Source organism: Zea mays, chromosome 3, assembly GCF_902167145.1.
Source record: "Zea mays cultivar B73 chromosome 3, Zm-B73-REFERENCE-NAM-5.0, whole genome shotgun sequence".
In the NCBI taxonomy this organism is placed as follows: domain Eukaryota; kingdom Viridiplantae; phylum Streptophyta; class Magnoliopsida; order Poales; family Poaceae; genus Zea; species Zea mays.
This window is the reverse complement of record NC_050098.1, coordinates 21294797-21318191: the sequence shown is the minus strand read 5'-3', so window position 1 is coordinate 21318191 and position 23395 is coordinate 21294797. Positions and strand designations below refer to the sequence as shown.

General features: G+C 45.2%; 1 protein-coding gene across 2 annotated transcripts; it reads right to left on the bottom strand.

Annotated features, from left to right (window-relative positions):
• Nucleotides 1–5522: 5522 nt before the first annotated feature.
• Nucleotides 5523–8269, bottom strand: LOC100281198 (endo-1,4-beta-xylanase). Of its 2 annotated transcripts, NM_001372494.1 has the most exons (3): nt 8139–8269; nt 7006–7626; nt 5524–6917 (listed from the first exon to the last, which is right to left on the bottom strand). In NM_001372494.1, the coding sequence occupies exons 1-3, from the start codon at nt 8151–8153 to the stop codon at nt 5778–5780; spliced, it is 1776 nt and encodes a 591-aa protein (NP_001359423.1). In that variant the 5' UTR covers nt 8154–8269; the 3' UTR covers nt 5524–5777. The 2 variants fall into 2 exon arrangements, with proteins under 2 accessions (XP_008672818.1, NP_001359423.1); XM_008674596.4 differs by lacking the exon at nt 8139–8269 and having other exon boundaries at nt 5523–6917; nt 7006–8095.
• Nucleotides 8270–23395: the final 15126 nt, after the last annotated feature.

Sequence of the window (23395 nt, the reverse complement as noted above, 5' to 3'; positions counted from 1 at the left end):
CACAACTCTCCAACTTTGGTATAATCTTCACTTCTATACTTCTATCCAAAGGAGGAGAAAGTAGTTAGAAAGGGCTTATATTTCACTCAAGTATCCGTTTTTGGCGATTCATGCCAAAGGGGGAGAGAGTATTAGCCCAAAGCAAAAGGACCACACCACCACCAATTTAAAAAAATGTAGTCTTTTATTTGGTATTAAAAGAAGTTTTTCAATTGATATCTTATTTTGATATAATTTCAAATTGGTATACCCTCTTCAAAATTCATATCTAAAACCCTCTTGAACACTAAGAGGAGGATTTCATTAAAGGGGAGTTTTGTTTAGTCAAAGGAAAAGCATTTGAAACAGGGGGAGAAAGTTTCAAAACTTGAAAATGCTTCTAAAAAATCCTATTCATTTACCTTTGACTATTTGCAAAAGAACTTTGAAAAGAATTTCCAAAACATTTTGCAAAACAAAAAATGTGGTGCAAGCGTGGTCCAAAATGTTAATAGAAAGAAAAGCTATCCATGCGCATCTAGTAAGTAATATTTATTGGTTTCATTCCAAGCAACCTTTGCATTTACATTATGCAAACTAGTTCAATTCTGCACTTCCATATTTGCTTTGGTTTGTGTTGGCATCAATCACCAAAAAGGGGGAGATTGAAAGGGAAATAGGCTTACACCTTTTCCTAATTGATTTTGGTGGTTGAATTGCCCAACACAAATAATTGGACTAACTAGTTTGCTCTAGTCTATAAGTTCTACAGGTGCCAAAGGTTCACAACAAACCAATAAAAAGACCAAAGATGGGTTCAAACAAAGAGAGCTAAAGAAATCCCAAAGGCACCCTGGTCTGGCGTACCGGACTGTCCGGTGTGCCACCGGACAGTGTCCAGTGCACCACCGGGCAGTGTCCGGTGCACCAGGGAACTCGAAGCTGAACTCACTACCTTCGGGAAAATGGAGGCCGCTCCACTATAATTCACCGGACTGTCCGGTGTGTCAGCGGAGCAACGACTACATCGCGTGCAATGGTCGACTGCAACGCATTTAATGCGCGCCTGCGCGCGCAGAGGTCAGAACACGCGCAGCTGGCGCACCGGACAGTCTGCAGGACTTGTCCGGTGCACCACCGGACAGCCCAGAGGTCCCACAAGTCAGAGCTTCACCGGTCGAACCCCAACGGCTGGTTGACGTGGCTGGCGCACCGGACTGTCCGGTGCGCCATGCGACAGCAGACTTCCAACGGCCACATTTTGGTGGTTGGGGCTATAAATACCCTAACCACCCCACATTCAATGGCATCCAAGTTTTCAGACTTCTACACCTTACAAGAGCTATAGCATTCAATTGTAGACACAACCAAAGAGATCAAATCCTCTCCCAAGTCTGGAATCACTCCAAATCAAATAGTGACTAGAGAGAGCGACATGTGTGTTCATTTGAGCTCTTGCGCTTGGATTGCTTCTTTTCTTTCTCATTCTTCTTGTGACAAACTCAATTGTAACCGAGGCAAGAGACACCAATTGTGTGGTGGTCCTTGCGGGGACTTAGTGTCCCGTGTGATTGAGAAGAGAAGTTCACTCGGTCTAAGTGACCGTTTGAGAGAGGGAAAGGGTTGAAAGAGACCCGGTCTTTGTGACCACCTCAACGGGGAGTAGGTTTGCAAGAACCGAATCTCGGTAAAACAAATCCTTGTGTCTCACTCTTTATTTTCTTGCGATTTGTTTTTCACCCTCTCTCTCGGACTCGCTTATATTTCTAACGCTAACCCGGCTTGTAGTTGTGATTAACTTTGTAAATTTCAGTTTCGCCCTATTCACCCCCCCTCTAGGCGACTTTCAGAAAGACAGTAGTAGGTTTATTATACACTTTCCTAGGAGCATGAGACACATAATTTCTCCTAGGCCTATCATTAAAATTACAACATGAAGCAATCATAGCATGTGAGTCAAAAGCATTATAACTCCTATTATAATGAGAATTTCTAGAATATTTTCTATCATGGTACATGAAGGCATGATTCTTTTGACTACTACTAGCCATAGAGGCCTTCCCTTTCTCCTTGTTGGAAATGGGAGCCCTTTGACTTGTTAAGTTCTTGGCTTTCTTTCGAAAGCCAAGTCCATCCTTAAATGAGGGATATCTACCAACGGTGTAGGCATCCCTAGCAAATTTTAATTTATCAAAGTCAATTTTGCAAGTCTTAAGTTGAGCATTAAGACTTGCCACTTCACCATTAAGTTTTGTAATAGAAGTAAGGTGCTCAACACATGCATCAACATCGAAATCCTTACACCTACTACAAATCACAACGTGCTCTACACAAGAACTAGATTTATTAACTACTTATAGTTTAGCATTTAAATCTTCATTAATACTCATCAAGCTAGACACAGTTTCATGACAAGTAGATAATTCAGAAGAAAGCATTTCATTCCTTTTAACCTCTAAAGCAAGAGACTTTTGCACACTTACAAATTTATCATGCTCTTCATATAAAAGATCCTCTTGCTTTTTCTAAAAGTCTATTCTTTTCATTTAAAGCATCAATCAATTCATTGATTTTGTCTACTTTAGTTCTATCTAAACCTTTGAACAAGCTTGAGTAATCTACTTCATCATCACTAGAGTCATCATCACTTGAAGTAGTGTACTTAGGGGTATCTCGAGCGCTTACCTTTTTCTCCTTTGCCATGAGGCAAGTATGGCGCTCGTTGGGGAAGAGGAACGACTTGTCGAAGGCCGAGGCGACGAGTCCTTTATCGTCGGAGTCGGAAGAAGAGCAATCCGAATCCCATTCCTTGCCAAGGTGTGCCTCGCCCTTCGCCTTTTTGTAGACCTTCTTCTTTTCCCTCTTTCCACTTTTTTCTTGCTCCTGGTCATTAGCATTATCGGGACAATTTGCTATGAAATGACCAGTCTTACCATATTTAAAACAGGATTGCTTTCCCTTCGCTTTGCTCTTGTTGGAATGCTCCTTTCGTCCTTTTAGCGTCGTCTTGAAGCACTTGATGATGAGGGCCATTTCATCTTCATTTAGCCCGGCAGCTTCAACTTGTGCCACCTTGCTAGGTAGCGCCTCCCTGCTGCTGCTTGTTGCCTTGAGTGCAACGGGTTGGGGCTCATAGATGGGCATTGGGTCATTCAATGCATCATCAACGTATCTTGCTTCCTTGACCATCATACGCCCGCTCACAAACTTTCCGAGTATCTCCTCGGGCGTCATCTTTGTGTACCTAGGATTCTCACGGATTAAGTTCACAAGATGAGGGTCAATGACAGTAAAAGACCTGAGCATAAGTCGGGCGATGTCGTGGTTCGTCCATCTCGTGCTTCCATAGCTCCTGATCTTGTTGACCAGGGTCTTGAGCCTGTTGTATGTTTGCGTTGGCTCCTCTCCCCTGATCATGGCAAACCTTCCTAGCTCGCCTTCCACCAACTCCATTTTGGTGATCATGGTGGCGTCGTTCCCCTCATGCGAGATCTTGAGGGTGTCCCATATTTGCTTGGCGTTGTCCAAGCCGCTCACCTTGTTATATTCATCCCTGCACAACGATGCTAACAAAACAGTGGTAGCTTGTGTATTTTTTGTGAATTTTTTCGTTAATATAAACATGGTTGTCCGTACTATCAAATTACATTCCATTCTCAACTATCTCCTAAATACTAGGATGGAGAGAGAAAAGGTGACTACACATTTTGTGACTCCAAAAAGCATAGTCCTCTCCATCAAAGTGTAGAGGTTTACTGAGAGGAATAGAAAGCAAATGGGCATTGGAATTATACGGAATACGAGAATAATCAAAAGAAAAGTTTGAGTTAACCGGTTTCTTTTTCTCGTCGTATTCGTCGTCTCTTTGGGAAGAAGAGGACTCGTCGCTGTCGTAGTAGACGATCTTCTTAATGCGCCTCTTCTTCTTCCCGTCCTTCTTCTTATGACTCAAGCTAGAGTCAGTGGGCTTGTTGTCCCTCGGCTCATTGAAGATGTACTCCTTCCCCTTATCATTGACCACCATCCCCTTTCCCTTAGGATCCATCTCTTCAGGCGATTAGTCCCTTTTGTGAAGAGAACGGCTCTGATACCAATTGAGAGCACCTAGAGAGGGGGGTGAATAGGTGATCCTGTAAAATTCAACAACTAATAGCCACAATACTTGGTTAAGTGTTAGAATGGCTAAGTAGCGAGCTCTTGCGAACACACAAGTATCACAGAAAAACAATCACACAAGACACGCGAGTTTATCCCTTGGTTCGGCAAGTATAACACTTGCCTACCTCCACGTTGTGGCGTCCCAATGGACGAGGGTTGCACTCAACCCCTTTCAAGTGATCCAATGATCAACTTGAATACCACAGTGTTCTTCTTGCTTATCTCTTTTCCCGTTTGCGAGGAATCTCCACAAATTAGAGTCTCTCGCCCTTACAACAAAGATCAAAGTGAAAGCACTAGAGTAAGGGAGGGAAGCAACACACACAAATCCGTAGCGATACGCACACACACACAGCCAAGACTTGAGCTCAAATGAATCGCAACAAGTTCACCACTAGAACGGAGCTCAAATCACTAACAAAGTCAATCAAGTGCGCGGAGACGGAGTGTGGAAGACTTAGAATACTCAAAGTATGCTTGTGTGACTCCTCCATGCGCCTAGGGGTCCCTTTTATAGCCCCAAGGCAGCTAGGAGCCGTTGGAGGCAACTTTGGAAGACAAATCTTGCCTTCTGTCGGGTGGCGCACCGGACAGTCCCTGTAGCTGTCCGGTGCGCGATCTCTTTCCTTTTCTGAAGCATCCGACCATTGCAGATTTGCGGCAGTCGGCACACCGGACAGTCCGGTGTCCCCTGCCGACCGTTGGCGTGCCCATGCGTCGCGCGCGGATTGCGCGGCCGACCGTTGGCGCAGTCGACCGTTGGCTCACCGGACAGTCCGGTGAATTTTAGTCGTACGTCGTTGAACGTTTCCCGAGAGCGACGACTTCGCCGCGGACGACTCACCGGACAGTCCAATGCACCACCGAACAGTCTGATGATTTATAGCCGTACGCCGCCGTCGCGTCCCGAGAGCGGACTGTTCACCGAGACTGGTCCTGGCGCACCGGACACTGTCCGGTGCACCACCGGACGGTCCGGTGCACCCAGACCGAGCAGTAGTTGGCTGTACACAGTCAACTCCTTTCTAATTCATTTTCTCCTGTTTCTAGCACTTAGACAAAATATGTTAGTACTCAAAACAATGTACTAAGTCTAGAAACGTACCTTGTAACTCGATTTGTACTTCTTGAATCTTTAGCACAAATTAACACTTAAAGCATTTGTGTTGGGCACTTAATCACCAAAACACTTTAGAAATAGCACAAGGGCACATTTACCTTTCACATATGCATGATCTGCTCGACACATCCTCATGAGGATTTCCGTGTGTGATAGATATAAGGTCTTCTCCTGTATCCGATTAAATGCACATGTGTTAAAATACATTGATATGAAGAACTCCAATCCATTATAATACACATGGATCGAGCTAAACAAACCAAGGTGGAAAAAAGGTAATCCTTTTGTTTATTTACTGCAGTCTGTCATAATAAATACTGAGTACAATAGTACCAATCATCTACACAATCCGGGACTAAAGATTCTTATTTTTTCTTCACTACTATAATGTCTAAGCATCACACCAATCCCAATATACCACACATAATTTGTACACAAATATATAAGTTCTAGATCGTACTAATCCTTGTCGTAACTGTAATAACCGGTGGGTGACCAATGTGTACGATGTAATGGAAAGCTAGAAATCCATGTCCAGCACGAGCGGCGCATCCCCCTTGTGTACGTCGAACGTCCGCTTCTTCACCTCTCCGGCGGGCGTCGTAAGCAGCACCTGGTACGTGCCGTGGAACCCTCTGAACTTGAAGTTGCCGATGCTGTCCACCTTCCCCCGCGCGTGCGACGTCCACTCCCGGCGGAGGCCCGCGAACATGTTGCCTGCCTGGGTGTACTTGCCGTCGGCGTTGACGAGCTGGCCGTGGGAGCGCCACATGTGGCCCTGCATGAAGCCCCAGAGCATGATGCCCTCGACGGCCGGGTGCGCGAACGCCTCCCGCAGCACGATCTCCAGGTCGTCGGCGCGCACGGACTCGTCGGCGGCCGACACGTCCAGCTCCGTGATCCAGATGGGCAGCCCCGTGACGGCGAGCTTGTCCAGCGCGTCGCAGATGATGTCCCCGACGGGGTGCGTGACGTGGCCCTGGACGCCGATCCCGCCCACGGGCGCGCCCCGCCTCTGCAGGTCCGTGACCAGCGCCACGTACTTCTCCGGCGTGGCGTTGGGGTCGTTGGCGCTCTCCACGTTGTAGTCGTTGACGAACAGCGCCGGCGCCGGGTCGATCTGCGCCGTCTCCCGGAACATGTGCGCGTTGATGTCGTCGCCGAGGCGCTGCTGGTAGAATGCCCCGTGGAGCATCTCGTTGTTGACCTCGTAGTGCGGGAACCGGCCTGCGTAGCGCGACACGAGGCCCCGCAGCCGGGCCTCCACGGCCGCCCGGAGCTGGTCGGCGCTGAGCGCGCGGACCCACGGCTGCACCGAGTTCTCCACGGCCCAGAAGATGCAGTGCCCGCGCACGGGCTTGCCGTGGCGGTCGCAGAAGTCGATGAGCTCGTCGGCGTCGGCGTAGCTCACCTGCCCCCGCACGGCCTCCGTGTAGTACCACTTGAGCTCGTTCTCGAGCACGGCCCAGTCGAAGTGCTTGGTGAAGAAGTCCACGTACTCCGGGTTCTGCATGCCCGCCTTGGTGATGCAGCTGCCGATGGGGACGCTGTTCTGGACCTGGACCACCTGGATGTGCGCCCCGGCGACGCTCGCCGTCGTGTCGTCGTCGTCGACGTCCGTCCGCCGGCTCACCTTGAGGACCACGTCACGCTTGCGCACCTACGTACAGTTGCAGTTTCGACCGTACTTAATAATCAGTTTATGGAAAATTTGAACATCATCATCATCATCATCATCGTTGGCCTACCTTGTCGGCCTTCTTCCTGAGGTGCCTGAGCCTCGGAATCTTGTTCACCGCGCACACCTGCAGATCCGTCGTGACCTTGAGGTCCACCCCGGCCGGCGGCCCGTGGACGTAGACCTTGGCGTGGCGCGGTGGCTCATCGCAGTCGACACGGAACGAGCCCTTGATCTGGCCCCACTTCCCCGACTCGACCACAGCCACGCCGCCACCGACCGGGCGGCCACCACCGTCGACGCGGACCTCGACGTGAACGGCGTGGGAGCCGTCCACGGCGGCGCCCAGGCCGACCCACCCGGCCACCCGGTACGTTACGTTGGGCCTGATCGGGGCGCGCGAGACCGCGCGGCAGAGCCCGTCCTTGTCGCTCGCGCGGCGCGCGGCCAGGACGTACCGGCCGCTGGGCCTCGGCGCGCGCTGCTGGAATTCGTCCTCGTCAGAGTCGTCGCCTTCGTCGTCGCCGCCGGCGGCGGCGGACAATGCGGCTGCCAGCGAAGGAAGAGACGCGTCCTCGTCGGCGTGCGCGGAGAGCGTGCACGAGCCGGACGGAGCCCAGCCGGCGAGCCCGTCCTCCGAGTCGCCGCAGCTCTCGATGAGGTTCGTGCCGAGGTACCTCGTCGTCTCCTCCTGCGCGCGCCGTTTAGGCAAAAGAGCCATAGACAGTTAGACACATGTGGTGTGCTCGGTGCGTGCGTGTCGGAGAGATGGAAGAGCTGCCTGTGTGTGCTGTCGAGAACATCATATCATGACAGCAGTTGGATGTGGGAGGCTTGTCAATGGCCATGGGTCGGACGACAGTTCAGGAACTGCACGTAAGACATCTCCTAAGTACTCGATCGTACTGGGCTGCCTGGATGCTTGGCTTTAAAGCCATGGCAAGCCAGTGACAGCTGCCTTGAACATGAGTGCGCCCAGGACACATCTTTTGTCCAGAAAATTCACACCAAGTTGTTGTAGGTTTCAAATAAGCTAAGGTTTTCGCGCGGCTGGTGAGCAAGCTACCACTGCTGCTGCGGATTATATATATATACGTGACAGAACCCAATTAGACTCGACACCGTAATTAATCCTAGTACCTTGTGACTAAGAGAACCATACAGATAATCTGGTATATATATGCACTACGCACAAACACATACCTCAGCGAACGCCATATCAATGTCAAACGATTGAATCGAAGGAGATCGAGGCGCTGGCTAATGACGGATCGAAGAGCGTGTGGTTGCTCTGCCTGTGGCGCTGTGGCTGCTGGCTTAGCTAGTGAGATGGATATACCAAGAGGCATGCAGGGGGGGAGGCAATTTATAAGGATGTGAGCCGGGGCATGAGAGTTCGTCCGGCGATCGCGTTCGCCGCGACGACACAACCAAAAAGCTGGAGTCGCGTGCCGGAATCCGGCACGAGGCGGTAGAAATGAGCCTCCACGGCCAGGCCAGTCGGCCTAGCTACCTAACCCCGTATCAGCCGCCCTATCTTTTGTATAACACTCAAGTTTGGGCAACGTACGAGCCAGTGACATCGGTCGGTCCAGTACCACTTGATGTCCAGGCCGGGCGTGTCGCCGACGTGCGGGGCCAGGGCTGGCTCACGACCCACATCTCAGAGAGACCGCTTGCGTATACACGCAGCCGTGAGCCGTGCGATCGGGGTCGCTCGGCTGATTATTACGGAGTGGCTTCGGCTTTGGGAGGAGTAAAACTCGCTCAACCCTTCGGTCGCCGGTGGGCAATCGCATTGCATGGGAAAACCGAAAACGCCAGTAGGGATCGCGACCTGGGCTTTGCAACCAGATACGTATGCCCGATGGGCCCCGTTCGCATGACCTGTCGACTGCATCCTGCTTGCTGCGACGGAGTTGCCGCCCCCCCCCACCCCCCCCCCCCCCCCCCACCCCCACCCCATCTCTAGTCTAAAAACTCCAAACGCTTTTTTTTTGCTTTATAAATTTGTAACAGGTCTTGTCTAGGTTTAAATGGATACTTATCCGATCCGCTGTGAAGCGTCTGCTTGAATCTGGCACGTAAAACCCACGTCGCAACGGCAAGACACCACTTAAGACCTTTTTTTATACAACCTTTGTTGAAGATGATTTTTATTATATACAAAATTTGTACCTCTCGATAAGGTAACTTTCTAGCTAGTTTGGACTTCTGTTATTTACAAATTGTTAAAAGTTTCAGCAGTATACTGTTCGTGTACTAGCTAGTGTCATCCCAGAAAAAGAAACACATATCTTTTTGTATTGCGTTAGGTAAATACTTATATACGAAAATCAGTTATAGCAATAATCGATGAAATCTACAAATTCATAATTTTGAGTTTTGTTACTTGATATGGTTCTAAAAAAAATAGTCTGAAGTTTGAGCAACATATTAGTCGTACGTGTACCCGGTTTATTGCCTTAGAAAATCGTACCTTACCTGCTGTATGGCGTCGGATAAATATACTTTGTGTATCAAAGCTGAAGCCTACGAGGAGATTTACAAAGCTTTAGTTTTGAATTCTGTCCGTTTGATGTTGTTAAGATGCTAAAAAAATACCATAAAGCTTTAGTTTTGAATCATGTTTTGTATTAATTTCACTAATAGAAAAAATGCTCAAAGCCTGCGGTGTGATATATTTTTACATACTAATTCAATTATCAATCATCTGTGCTATTTTTAGTGACGGTTACTTAAAAAAACTGCCACTAGAGGTCGTTTTTCTACAGGCATTTCCTTAAGAAAACCGCATCCATGATTTCTAGTAGCGGTTTTCGTAAGTAACCACCAATAGAAATTATTTTTATCCTTAATTTTTCGAGTTTTTTGAACGATCTCGTATGATAAAACCACCAAAATAAAAGGTTGGTTGTAGTTGACAACTTTTTTATTTGAAATCATTTCGGCTCTCAAAAATTGTATCTAAATTTGCCAAATTTAAAATTCAAATTTTGCAAACGACCTCGGATGAAAAAAGTGTCAAAATGAAAGTTGTAGAACTTCAAAAGTTATTCAATTTGTAGTTAACAACTTTATTATTTGAATTCGTTTAAGGTCTCAAATGAGCAATTTACACTAAGTTGGTTGCAATACGTGGACAATAAAACTACAAACTAGATACAAAACATACCATAGGCGGAGTGGTACACGAGGATACACGCGACATTGAGGTCTGGGGGATTCTATTCCTATAAGCTGCGTAGCGCGCGAATTTTATGTGAAAAATGTCGTGACTTGCGACCCGTGACTTCCTATAAAATATTTTTTTGTTGTTCTTAAAACCCGTTTTATGTTTTAAAAAATAGTTTTCACTATTGTGTTATTACGCCGATCGACAGTAAAAATCGATTTTCACTAGTGGTCTTCAGTTACCCTCTATAAAAATAATGATTTCTAATAACCGACGTACGTGACTAAAATGCTACTGAAACTTTTAGTTTTTAGCATTTTGACCATCTCAAATAATATAACACAAAATTAGGAATTTATGGATCTCATCAAGAGCTACAACACCATACAAGAAACATATGATTTTTCTAAAGAAAACAAAGCAACGAGTCCCGATACACGATTAATATATTGTTTAAACTTTTTACTAATTTTTAGCATCTTAACAATTTTAACTGAAAAAAATCTAGAATTAGAAAGTTATAGATCTCATACTAGTACACAAAAACTCTATAAATGCTATTGGTAACCCATTTTCACTGGCGTCTATTAGAACCATCAGCGTTAGTGTCCAGTGATATTTTCACTGGCGGTTATCTTCACGCAACCGCTCGTGGAAATATATTTTTTATTGGTGGTTCCATAATATCAACCGCCAGTCCACTGGCGGTTTTCTGAACTTAGCCGCCGGTTGTGATTTTTCCGTTTTTTTTCAGAATTTCCACCAAAACCGAATTTAAGATAACCGCTAGTGAAAATGTGTTTTCACTGACGGTTGTTTAATCAGGCCCATAAGTTTTTTTTCACTGGTGCGTGATCACTGAAACCACCTGTAAAAATTAGACCTCACCGTAAACTTAGAGCTGTTTTCTACTGGTGTCAACGTGCTATTATTATTTTTTGCATAAAAATTTATCTTCATCTGAGGATGTAAAAAATATGATTCTTTAAGATGGAGGCTTGTCATTGACATGTAGATCCTGTCGGTCGTGTAAGCTTTGAACTAGGTAAACCTGTGTTCCGACGACCCATTACAACTATAGGCGCCAAAACTGCATTTCGAGATTTCAAAGCAGCTAGATGACGCACCTTTAAGATAACTTTGTAAGGGCGTGTACAACGCCATTTACTCAGGCGTCTCCACACCGTCTCCAGGGGGGTTTTTGAAAAAAATCTCTGCAGCCGTTGCTTGGTGGGGAGACGTCGCTGGCTCCCATCCCTAGCAAGAACCGACGAGGCCTCTTCCGACTGTACGAGTTCTGGCCGTCTCTTGCTGATCCCGTGCGGTGGCAACGAGATTAGTTGGCGACTCTTGCAGTTCCAGTAGTAGCTGATACAAAATGTGTGTGCACATTTGATCAAGATTGTTTTTAAGTCTACTTTACATATGCATTTATTAACAGACTGTATTTATAGACACTTCATTATATGAAAGAGTCTCTTAGCTGTCTATTATATTTGGAGAACCGTTTTGGTGTCTAAGCATTGTACATGCCCTAATCTGGCAATAAATTCTACTCAAGATACGCCGTTAATTGGGTCGTCGTTTACATGGCCTTTAACGGATAACTGTCGCCTGCATGCTAGGATAGCGTTGCCGCCGAAGGTTCCAGCCGCCCCATGACTAGCTTGCACGGCCAAGGAAGATTTCTGGTGCGAGCGAGAGCCTGTCCCGTGGACGAACGGAGCAGCTAGCGCAGCGCTGGCTGGTCAGGTCATGGCGTAGCGTCAAGATACAAGAAAACGGGCCGAGGCCGCCACACGGCTCGAGCTCGCGTCATTTGCGTTGCGTGCCAGATCGATCGTCGTCCGAAAGCAGCGTGCCGGTAAACCTCTCTCTCTCCCCGTCGTGTTCGGTCCGTCCCGTCATCCGGCGGCCGGTGCATCATTGGGCTCGCGACGATGATCAGTCGATGGAGTCCTCTCCTGTGTGTTCAGTCATCCGGTGCATCATTGGGCTCGCGATGATCAGTCGATGGAGTCCTCTCCTACCTAGCCAGGGGGGTTTGGCCGCCGGATCGATGATCAGCTGGCGGCCGGCGGCTGGCCGGCCGAATTTTCCCTCTGGACGGCACAGGCAAAGCTGCCGGCCCAAGCAACGTCGCAAAATCGTAATGCAATGGGGAGTTCTTGCCCCGGCCGGAAGCATCCAAGCCTGCTGCTGCCTACCCATAGCATGCTCCGAAAGCGTATGCATTATGCGGATCGTTAATGCTCAACGAACTTGCATATGCAAATCGCAATAACTTCGTATCTTGGCAAGATGGGTCAATTCTTTCGATATTATGGCTTCACATGTATCTCCATACCCTTATGCTTTTTTTATGAAGGGGCGAAGCCCCCTATTTCATTAAGAAATAGGAAAGTTTAAAACAACCACCACCACGCGGCACATCATCTCAAAAGATCGAACGTGGCCATGAACCTATCTAGACTCTAAACACTATCAAGCTAGATCAGTGAAGAGCCTAAGATAGCAGAACAAGTTTTGGCCTACGATGAACTACATAAGACTTTCTTATTTACAACCCAAACAGACAGGCAGAAGCCACACAAGGATCTGAACAATCTAACCAACAAAAGACAGACAAACATCAACATCAACTTCCAAGTTCCAGCTTCCATATCAACCAGAAATGCGCCCGTCCAAAGGGCACCACCCCAAGGCCCTGCCGAAAGCTTCACTTGCCGTCTTTCGGATTAGCTTGCTTCCTAGCACCACCATTCTTTGCTCCTTCTTTTTCTGGCGAGTAGCCAAAGAATCCAGCCAGAAGCAGCAAAGAAAAATGATGTTAGATGGATCAAGTAAATGATTTTTTCCAAAGCACCAATCATTTCTAGTGCGCCAAATAGCCCAGAATAACGCACCACAACCAAATAACACCAAATGAGTCATTTTGTCTTTTGGTTTACATAACCAATTGTCATAAAGATTGCTGATACTATTCGGAATCAGCCTTAAATTCAAGGCAACTTGAATCACTCTCCACATATATTTAGCAATGGGGCAATGAAAGAACAGGTGATCGATAGATTCATCCACCCCACAGAAACAACAATTCAAAGAACCAATCTAGTTCCTTTTCTTCAGGTTGTCCTTAGTAAGAATTTTATTTCTTACCGCTAACCAAAAGAAAACCTTGATTTTATGAGGTAATTTAGATTTCCACAATAACTTATATGGAATCAAAACTTGCTCTTCCATTTTCTTTTTGTACATAGAGTTAACTGAGAAGCCTTTTTTCCCTAGATTCCACACAATTTTATCCTCCTGATCAGACAGAGTTACCTGATTACAACAACTTATCATTTCATCGAATAACATCCTCAAATTACCCACAATCCTTCTTCTGAAAGTAAGAGACTCAAAGTTAGAAGTGAAAACTTCATTAACAGAAACATCTTTGTCATAGGTCAAGTCGAAAAGAACAGGAAACTGGATAGACAGAGGCTGATTACCAATCCAATTACTCTTCCAGAAACTAGTCTTCAGACCATTACCAACTTCAGTTTTACAGTACTTGTAAAAATTGTCCCGTAAACTCAGAATTTTTTTCCAGAAATGAGAGTCACTTTGTTTTTGCTTAACTAATATAAGGGGTTTTGTGACGGAACCTCCCAAGTCATTAGGCCCACCTACAGTTGTCCTTGTCCATCAGACATCAGACAACCCTGTAGATGTTCCTGAATCACTTGACAAGTTCGGTATCTTCTACCTTTCCAGGAACGTTTCACCCGTCTTGGAGACATTACAGAACATCGGAGATATAGAAATGCGGAAGCGATTACATCATCTTACATTTATTTAAAAAGTAAGATCAAGTTACTTATTACAGACCAGAGTTATAAAACGAGTGCTGAGAAGTATTATTACAATACCAAGGGAGGCAGAAACTCCTCCCGATAAGTTCTTACATAAAAGTTTTTATGGAGGACCATGTCCTCCCGCAGCTTCATTCTTGTTTTTCTTCATTTGGAACCACCTTGGTACAAAAGCAACAAAAATTTGCTGCCTCCTCACCTAAAACAACGGGGGAATAAACCCTGAGTATGTAATTACTCAGCAAGTCTTACCCGACTAAAGAAAAGACTCTCAAGGGTATGCTGGTTATCAGGGAGTCAAGGTAAGGTTCCTCAATGATCAAAGACTCTGTTTTGCATAAATGCTTACTAAAGTGGATCCTTAAAAATCCAGTTTTATTTTCAGGTTAGGTAAACTTACCTGCATCTAGAGTTCTTTCTACCCTAGTTCAAACACTTGACCTGCACTAGCCAATTTCTCATCGATCCCTTCATCTTCACTGGATTGCTACGTGTAAGTCAGTGACCAAGTCTTCATAACCGCGAAGGTACGGCGATCCGAATCGATTATACTCAGCTGAGGATCTCCAATCACACGACATATGTAGCACTTAACCCTTGCATATGTCAACCCGCCACCGGGGTTCTTAAGACCAGATCAGGTTCACGCAAACCAAGAGCACAGATACACCACCGTCCAGCCTCTTGCTACGGAGGGTACACGCTACTCTCGCCACCACTCCACGCCCATTTCGTGTTATCTTATTCTGGCCTTAGTCTGCCCGAGGCAAGGCTTACCCATGACGAGGCATGTGACCAGTTAAAGGGTCCTCGGTCATCAAGCCTACATCGAGACGGTCCTTAATCGACTCAGACGGAGACACTACACCGAGACTCTCTTCTCGTGCAAGTCACCCGCCCGGTCTCAGCTTAATCATTTAAACCCAAAAACTTGGTACCTGGCAGAGGTACATCTTTTCCGATGTTGAATCCATCATGGCCGTGATGGGTTCACCATCAAGTTTTATTTTCAAAAACATCCTTCCCACTTTGCCAATCATCTTTTGTCAAACAAAACCTTTTGTTTTTGTTAAAGCAATACTAAGCATAGTAAAACCTTTTATAAAAACAGGGTTTCAAAGGAAGGGTAATCAAGTTCAAGGAAGGTAATGCAGGAATTGTTTAAGCAATCAACTCCTATCACCTAATGCAGCAAGCAAGTGAGAAAGATTTTAAAAACATCAAGGAAGGTGGCAAATGCACCGGGGCTTGCCTTCGTTAGTAGGTGAGTCAGGCTCGGACCCGCAGATATCAAGGTAGAAACAAGTCCCTGCCTGAGATTCCAAAGGTGGTGGTGTCTTCTCTTTAGTCACTTCGATCTCTTCTTCGTTTTCTAAACATAATCATTTATATGTGCATATAAGAATGAATGCCATGTAATGCTCATGAGAGTGCACAGATAATAAGAATTTATTATCTAAAGTCTTAAATACAATTTCCTTCACGGAACTCCGAGAACTTAGGGTTTCCGGAGTCAGTAAAGGAGTTCAAAGGGCAGGAGTGGGGGTTTTGGGTTCTAAGTATCAAACAAGGTCCAAATCAAACCAGACTCTACCCAAGGCTTCTAAATAATGTGTAGGGCTCATATAAAAAGTTTGGGCATTTTTGGACTTATTATCTATTTTCTAAAAATCCAGAATCAAAGCTTTAGGCTATTTTAAATACCCCAAAATTTATTATTTAATCTAAAAATCATGAAATTATTTTTATTAAATACTATGAAAAATAAGAAGTCTAGGAAAATTTGTTTGACAATTTTAGGATTTTTCTACAATTTTCTATAGATTTCTAAAGTTCCACTGAAAAAGAAAAAAGGAAAAGATCAAATAGTACTGGGCCGAATCTGGTTCAAGCGGCCCATGACCACGCGGAAACGCGCGCGTGCCCGTGCTGCTCTAGTAGTCTTGCGAAAAGGCCCTCGCTACTTCAAATAATTCAAAAAACGCTCTCGAGACTATTTCCCAAGTCACTGACTTTATGCAATCATACCCCTCTAATTCTATTTCTTCTCCGAAGAGGTCCAAATCGACGGCGCGCTCACCAACGATGATCCTGCTACGTGGACCGGCCAAGATCGGTGGTGGCTGCCCAATTTAATTACTGGGTGAGTGTTACAGGCATGAGACAATCTTAGAACGGGTTTCAATTACGTAGTTACGGCCCTGGTTTAGACTGACCACGGTGGCGAAAAAATACCGACACGAGTTCATGTGTTCCGGGTGATTGATTGTGACTAAGCAAAAAGGGCAGGGCCGATTGTAGGATCTAGGACACCGGCTAGAGGGGGGGTGAATAGACGGTTTTGACTAAAATCAACAATACTAAATAAATTTAATCAATGCAACAAGAGGAATAAATTATCTAGTGTCAATAAGTAAACAATGTATGAAAAACAACTACGGAGATTGAATACTTGAAGAACAATAAGCAAATCACTAATCAATTGCAAGGCAATAAGAAATGCTAGAAGGAATAGACACCGAAATTTATCCCGTGGTATCGGTGATTTGCCGATCACCCCTAATCCACGTTGAGGTGGACTTCAAGCTCTCACTTGCTCCTCTATCAAGACACGACTTGATCTTTGAGCCAAGTGGACAAGAAATCACTCAATACCTCGATTCCACTAATGTCACCTTTGCCGCTCCGGCGAGGTAGGCGCGAACCCCTCACAATCCACACCGCGGTTTCTCCACAATCTTCTTGGAGAGCTCGACGGAGACAATCACCCGAGCCGTCTAGGAGGCGGCAACCTCCAAGAGTAACAAGCCAACGACGCTTGCTCGGTGTACCACCTAGTGCCTCAAGAATCACCAAAAGATGCAAATGCACTAGGAACCCTCAATCTCTCACTAGAATGCAATCTCAAGCAAAGAGTGTGAGAGAGTGAGTTGGAGGATCACAAATGAGCTCAATGTGTGCAAGGAATGGCCAAGAGAGCTCTCTCACACGAGCTACCCTTCTATTTATAGTCCCCCATCTAAAACCAACCGTTATGTGCAAGAGGGGGCAGTTCTGCGCACACGCGGACCGTCCGCGCCCTAGGGCCGGACGGTCCGCCGTACATATAACGGCTATAATGACCGTTTGAAACATGTCAGAGCTGACTCAAAAGGTGGGTCCGGACAGTCCGCCCTTCAAGGCCGGACCGTCCGCGACCTGGCAGAATGAAACACCCGAGCCTCGGATCAAAAGAAGTTAACACACGCGGACCATCCGGCTATAAATCCTGGACGGTCCGCGACCTGAGACAGTACTGTCCGGACTGGTCCCCCGGACAGTCCGTAGTACAAAACAATAAAAACACACAGTCCCTGTCCAAAAACGAGTTTGACACTTGCGGACCGTCCGCCCCTCACAGCCGGACCGTCCGCCTATAATTCAGGGACTGGCCCGAAGCCACCCTCCTCTGGTCATGACTGCGGACGGTCCGGCCCTAAGGCCCGAACGGTCCGTAGTACAATAGAACACAGTGTCAATACAAATGGTCAGACTTTGGACCCCTCTGGTGGATCGCGGACGGTCCGCCCCTAAGGCCCGGACAGTCCGCGCGTCCATGACTTCGCAATTTTTCAAACATGCTTTTGAAAGAACTTTTGACTCGCGAAATGTGAAGCGCTGTTAGTCCTCATGCAAATGCAACTACTAGATGCTCTATGAGGCACTAAGTTTTACACAGATCTAAGTCATTGACCCCTCTTAATAGTACGGCTATCTAGCCTACTAATCCGGTCAGGTATCTTCTCTAAACTCCTTAAGACCGGCAAAAATGAAACCTATATAATACCTTTCCCTTCATCTGATCCACAACCAATGCGTATGATTCTTCAACATTTCCTGTTCTATGTGGTCCAACCCTGCATTCTTATTTCTCCAAGAATCGTTAGTCCACAAACAGTTGTCATTAATTACCAAAACATTACCAAAGGGGCCTAGATGATTCACAATCTCCCCCTTTTTGGTAATTGATGACAACAACACATAGTATATTAAAGAGAAGTTTAGTTTTTCCAAATCTCTCTCATACCTAAGGTATAAGATACATCTTGGAGATGAGTTTCATAGGACTTATCTTGGTTTGAAGTTCTGTCCGAGAGATAGATAAATCCCAATAAAAACTCAGTATGTAAGAAAGGCTCCCCCTAAGTGTGTGCAGGATTATTTGAAGCTGAAGATATAACACACATAATATATTGGAGTTTGATGGAGACTTTCCTACAATCATGGTTATCGAGGCATACAAGAGATGATTCGTAGAGTGAGCGCAGCAATTATAATCACTCCTCGATTAACCACACATAGAGTAATTTGAACTAAAACATAGTTCATCCCACAGAATATTACAGATAATAGTCCACAGACATACGACATAGAGTTAACAGTTCAAACCAGTTCCAAATGCGTAAGACATAAACTAATGCAAGCGGCATAAAAAGGTAAAATGTATATGCATGGTCTTAATGTCCACATAGAACCACCAACTCCCCCTGAAGGAGACGCCAGACAACTTCTCATCACTTCTCTCCCCCTTTGGCATCAATTGCCACAAAGGAGAGGCCTCACTGATCACTCGGCGGAGGATGCATGTTGTAGTAGTGAGTGCTGAAGGTGTCAAACAGGGAGGAGAACTGGCCAAAATCCTGCTGGAGCTGCTGCTGCCTCTGACTTATATCATGCATGTTGTCATTTGTAGAAAGATTGTCAAATTGACTGGAGAGAGCACCCATGTTATCTTGAAAACTCTATTGCATATTATTCAGCCCGGACATGATGGGATCAGTGACATTAGTGTGAATTTGATCACGAAACTCAGAAAATTCAGAGTTGAGCGCATCCCAGTTACTGTCAAAGCGAGACTGCATGTCATCGAGGTGGTGATCCACATGTGTCATCAGGCCCTCAAAGCGAGTATCAATATGAGTCTCAAGCCCTTGCTGCATATTGTGAAAATAAGGATCAAAGTATCCTGGAGCAGGCTCCCAATAGTGCTGAGGCTGAGGAGGAGGTGGAGGAGGAGGCATCTGCTGTCCCTCAACATTAGGAGCTGCTCCACCCTCATAGCCAGGGTCTTCCTCATCATCTGGGAAGGGAGTGAGTGGCCTGGTGAGAAACCCTATCTCATTCTTAAAAGGCCTGAATGGGGTGTGAACAATCTCGCATGGGCCCTCAAATCTTGTCTTGGATTTGATGAGAGCCATAATGTAAGGAGCATATGCTAAATTTTGATTCTTGTCCATTTTCAAATCATTAAGCTGCCTCATCATGAAAAGAACAATATTCATGACTTCACCATTCATGATGTGCTGGATGATGTTCCAGAACTTATCTCGTATTTTACTCTTATCACCACTCTTGGGAAGAATGGTGACTCTGGCAATCTTGTTGATGACAGCAGGATGATGTCTGAGTCCTGCTGTCTCTCCAAACCTCCTGGGTATTCCGAGCCTGGCTGGCTCATAAAATTGCACAAAATCCTCAAAATTATCTTCAGTATAAAGATCCAGCCCAGCAGAAATGGTGCCATAGTCCAGACTGTTGGCAGCGGCAAAGTCAGCAAAAGAAGCAGAATAGCGCTTGAAGCCAGTCATCCAGGTGATAGATTCTTCTTCAATATCAATCTCCGAGGTAGCCAGGAATTGCTTAACAGCCATTTCATTGAAATCTGTGTGTTGTCCCATAAACTGATACAGTCCACATGTTTCAAACTTAGGGATCAGACCCTCCATGACTGATTGACTTAGCAAGAAGGACCAATCAATCACCTGATGCTTACACCAGGGTGCCCCAAAAGACATCAAAATGCAGCTGAGTGTGGAAAAACTGGATATTTGTATCAGATGGCAGAGTATACTGGTTCACAGTCCATCTAGAGCAGTACTCAGCCATAGAAAATCTCCGCTTTGGATAAGTCCATCCTTGGGTATCAATGGGATAATCGGGATGAACATGAGGAAAATCTTCAGCATCCATGGATTCAGTGCCCCCAGCTGAGGATTGGGCCTCTGAATCAGTGGTTGGTGTATAGTCATCATCATTTCCACGAGGGCGCTTGGATTTAAAGCGACCTGCAAGTTTCTTGCGGAGACCACCAAAACCACTGCAACAATGCGACAGACATCCATAGATAAATAATTGATACCAATCACCACTATAAAAAGGAATGGAACTGTAATGCTCTGCCAGGGTCCGGACGGTCCGCGCTAGGGGGCCGGACTGTCCGCGCCAGAGGCCCGGACGGTCCGCGTCCACCAGGCGGACGGTCCGTGACCGACCAGGGGCGACTCCAAAGAACCCTAGCCGCCACAAATGTTGAATTTGATGATTTTGCAGAGAATACGCATCCAAACAAGTTCAAAATTTTGCATAGCATTCACATTGAGGAGAACTAACAATCCCACCAATCAGATTTTGAAACCTACTGCTCAATTTCAGATCAGAGAGGAAACCCAAATAATCTCAAAATTGAAGAGATTTGATGAAATCCACAAGATTTGAAGATACCGTGATGAAGACATGTTGATGGAATGTTGCCGCAAGCTGCCGGACTGTCCGCGCGCAACTTTACTTCACCGTCCGCGCACACTCGACACAGGAGAGTATTGGGCGAGTGGAGAGCAAGAGTGAAAGAGCGAATGAGCACAAATGTCAAGTCTGCGGCCACTGCCCGATTTTACTGCCCTGTCGCGGACGGTCCGCGCTGGGGCGGCGGACGGTCCGCGCCCTGATGAGTTCAGACGGTCTGCGAGGCTGATCGGACTGTCCAGTTCCTGATACTGCGGACGGTCCGCGGTCCATGGGCGGACGGTCCGCGGCCTGATACTCATTTTTCCAATTGTTGTCCACTTTCTGATTTTGAATTTCGAATCCGAATTGGTGCTTATATATGGACATTTCGACCAATCTAAGAGTTAGTATGCATGCATATACATAGTATGTAATTGAGTAATGCAAAATTTGTGAATTAAACTATCTAGAGCAATTTGGAATGAAAAATGCACCAATAATACCAAATGAATAGCATAAAGAGCATATTTAGACCCGAGATGCAATACGACACATGTGTGATCAACTTCAAGCCACATTTGAGAGATCGGTCACATTCATTTCACTTCTTAGAGAACAAAATCTTGTTTCATCCAAAGGCTTTGTAAAAATGTCTGCTAATTGATCATCCGTGCCAATGGAATAAATAGAGATATCTCCCTTGCCAACATGACCCCTTAAGAAGTGATGCCGTATATCAATATGCTTAGTTCTTGAGTGTTGGACCGGATTGGTAGCCAATTTTACCGCACTCTCATTATCACACATGAGAGGCACATTCTTGAAAATAATTCCATAATCCAATAAGGTTTGTTTCATCCATAATAGTTGAGCACAACAATTTCCGGCCGATATATATTCCTCCTCGGCGGTAGATAGAGCAACCGAATTTTGTTTCTTAGAAGACCATGAAACAAGAGATCTACCAAGAAATTGACAACAACCGGAGGTGCTTTTTCTATCAACTTTGCACCCCGCATAGTCCGAATCCGAATATCTAATTAATTCAAAGTGAGCACCTTTGGGATACCATAGACCAATATTGGGAGTATACTTCAAATATCTTAGAATTCTTTTAGCGGCCTTCAAGTGAATCTCTCTAGGTGAAGCTTGAAATCGAGCACACATGCATACACTAAACATAACATCGGGCCTAGATGCGGTAATATAAAGCAAACTACCAATTATTGAACGATAAAGTTTTTGATCAACCATAGTACCTCCTTCATCTAAGTCTAGATGACCATTTGTTGCCATTGGAGTCTTGATAGGCTTAGCATTTTCTAAACCAAACTTCTTGAGCATGTCCTTCAAATATTTTGATTGACTTATAAAAATTCCATCTTTCAATTGTTTGATTTGAAGGCCAAGAAAGAAGCTCAATTCTCCTATCATAGACATTTCAAATTCTTTTGACATCATTTTTCCGAACTCCTCACAAAATAATTCATTAGTAGATCCAAAAATAATATCATCAACGTAGATTTGACAAACAAATAAGTCTTTGCCAATTCTTTTAGTGAATAGAGTAGTGTCAACCTTCCCAATTTTGAAGTCTTTGGAAAGCAAGAAATCCCTAAGCCTTTCATACCAAGCGCGTGGAGCTTGCTTAAGCCCATAGAGAGCTTTAGAAAGCTTGAACACATGGTTAGGTCTTTTGGGGTCCTCAAAACCGGGAGGTTGTTCAACATACACTAGTTCACTAATCTTACCATTTAGGAAGGCACTCTTTACATCCATTTGGTAGAGCTTGATATTATGTGCACAAGCATAAGCAAGTAGAATCCGGATTGCTTCTAATCTTGCTACGGGAGCAAATGTCTCCCCAAAATCCAATCCTTCAATTTGAGTATATCCTTGTGCAACTAATCTTGCCTTGTTTCTTACTACCACACCATCTTCATTGTGCTTGTTGCGAAACACCCATTTTGTACCAATAACATTGTGGTTCTTTGGTCTCTCAACAAGCTCCCAAACTTCATTTCGAGCGAAGTTATTTAATTCTTCATGCATTGCATTCACCCAATCAACATCAAGTAGAGCTTCATCTACACGGTTAGGTTCCATACAAGATACAAAAGAGAAATGTTCACAAAACGAAGCTATGCGAGAGCGAGTTTGAACACCCTTACTAATATCACCCACAATTTGATCAACCGGGTGATCCTTCACAATGGAATGATGAATTCTTGATACCGTTTGATAATTGCTTGTTGAAGCATTAGGAGGAACCGAAGGTCTTGAAGTACCTTGATCATGAGTATCCATGGTTTCATTGAGTTGTTGGCTTTGGTGATCTTCCTCATTTATAGTTGAGGATGAAGGAATGACAACCACACTATTTTCATCATCATCTTCCTTTGGTTTTATTTCACCAATGGCCATTGTTTTCATTGCATTTATCAATTGAGTTCCCCCAACATCATCAAGATTATCACTCTCATCTTGAGACCCATTTGTTTCATCGAATTCAACATCATATGCTTCCTCAATAATACCATGAGTTTTGTTGAAGACTCTATAAGCCTTACTATTTGATGAATATCCAAGAAGAAAACCCTCATCACATTTCCTCTCAAATTTAGAAAGCCGGCTCCCCTTTCTCAAAATATAACATTTGCAACCGAATACCCTAAAATATGAGATATTTGGCTTTCTACCAATGAGCAATTCATATGGAGTTTTCTTCAAGAGCTTGTGACAATATAGTCTATTTGATGAATGACAAGCGGTATTTATTGCCTCGGCCCAATAAGAATCCGATATACTATATTCCGCTAACATAGACCTAGCCATGTCAATAAGAGTTCTATTCTTTCTTTCAACAATACCGTTTTGTTCCG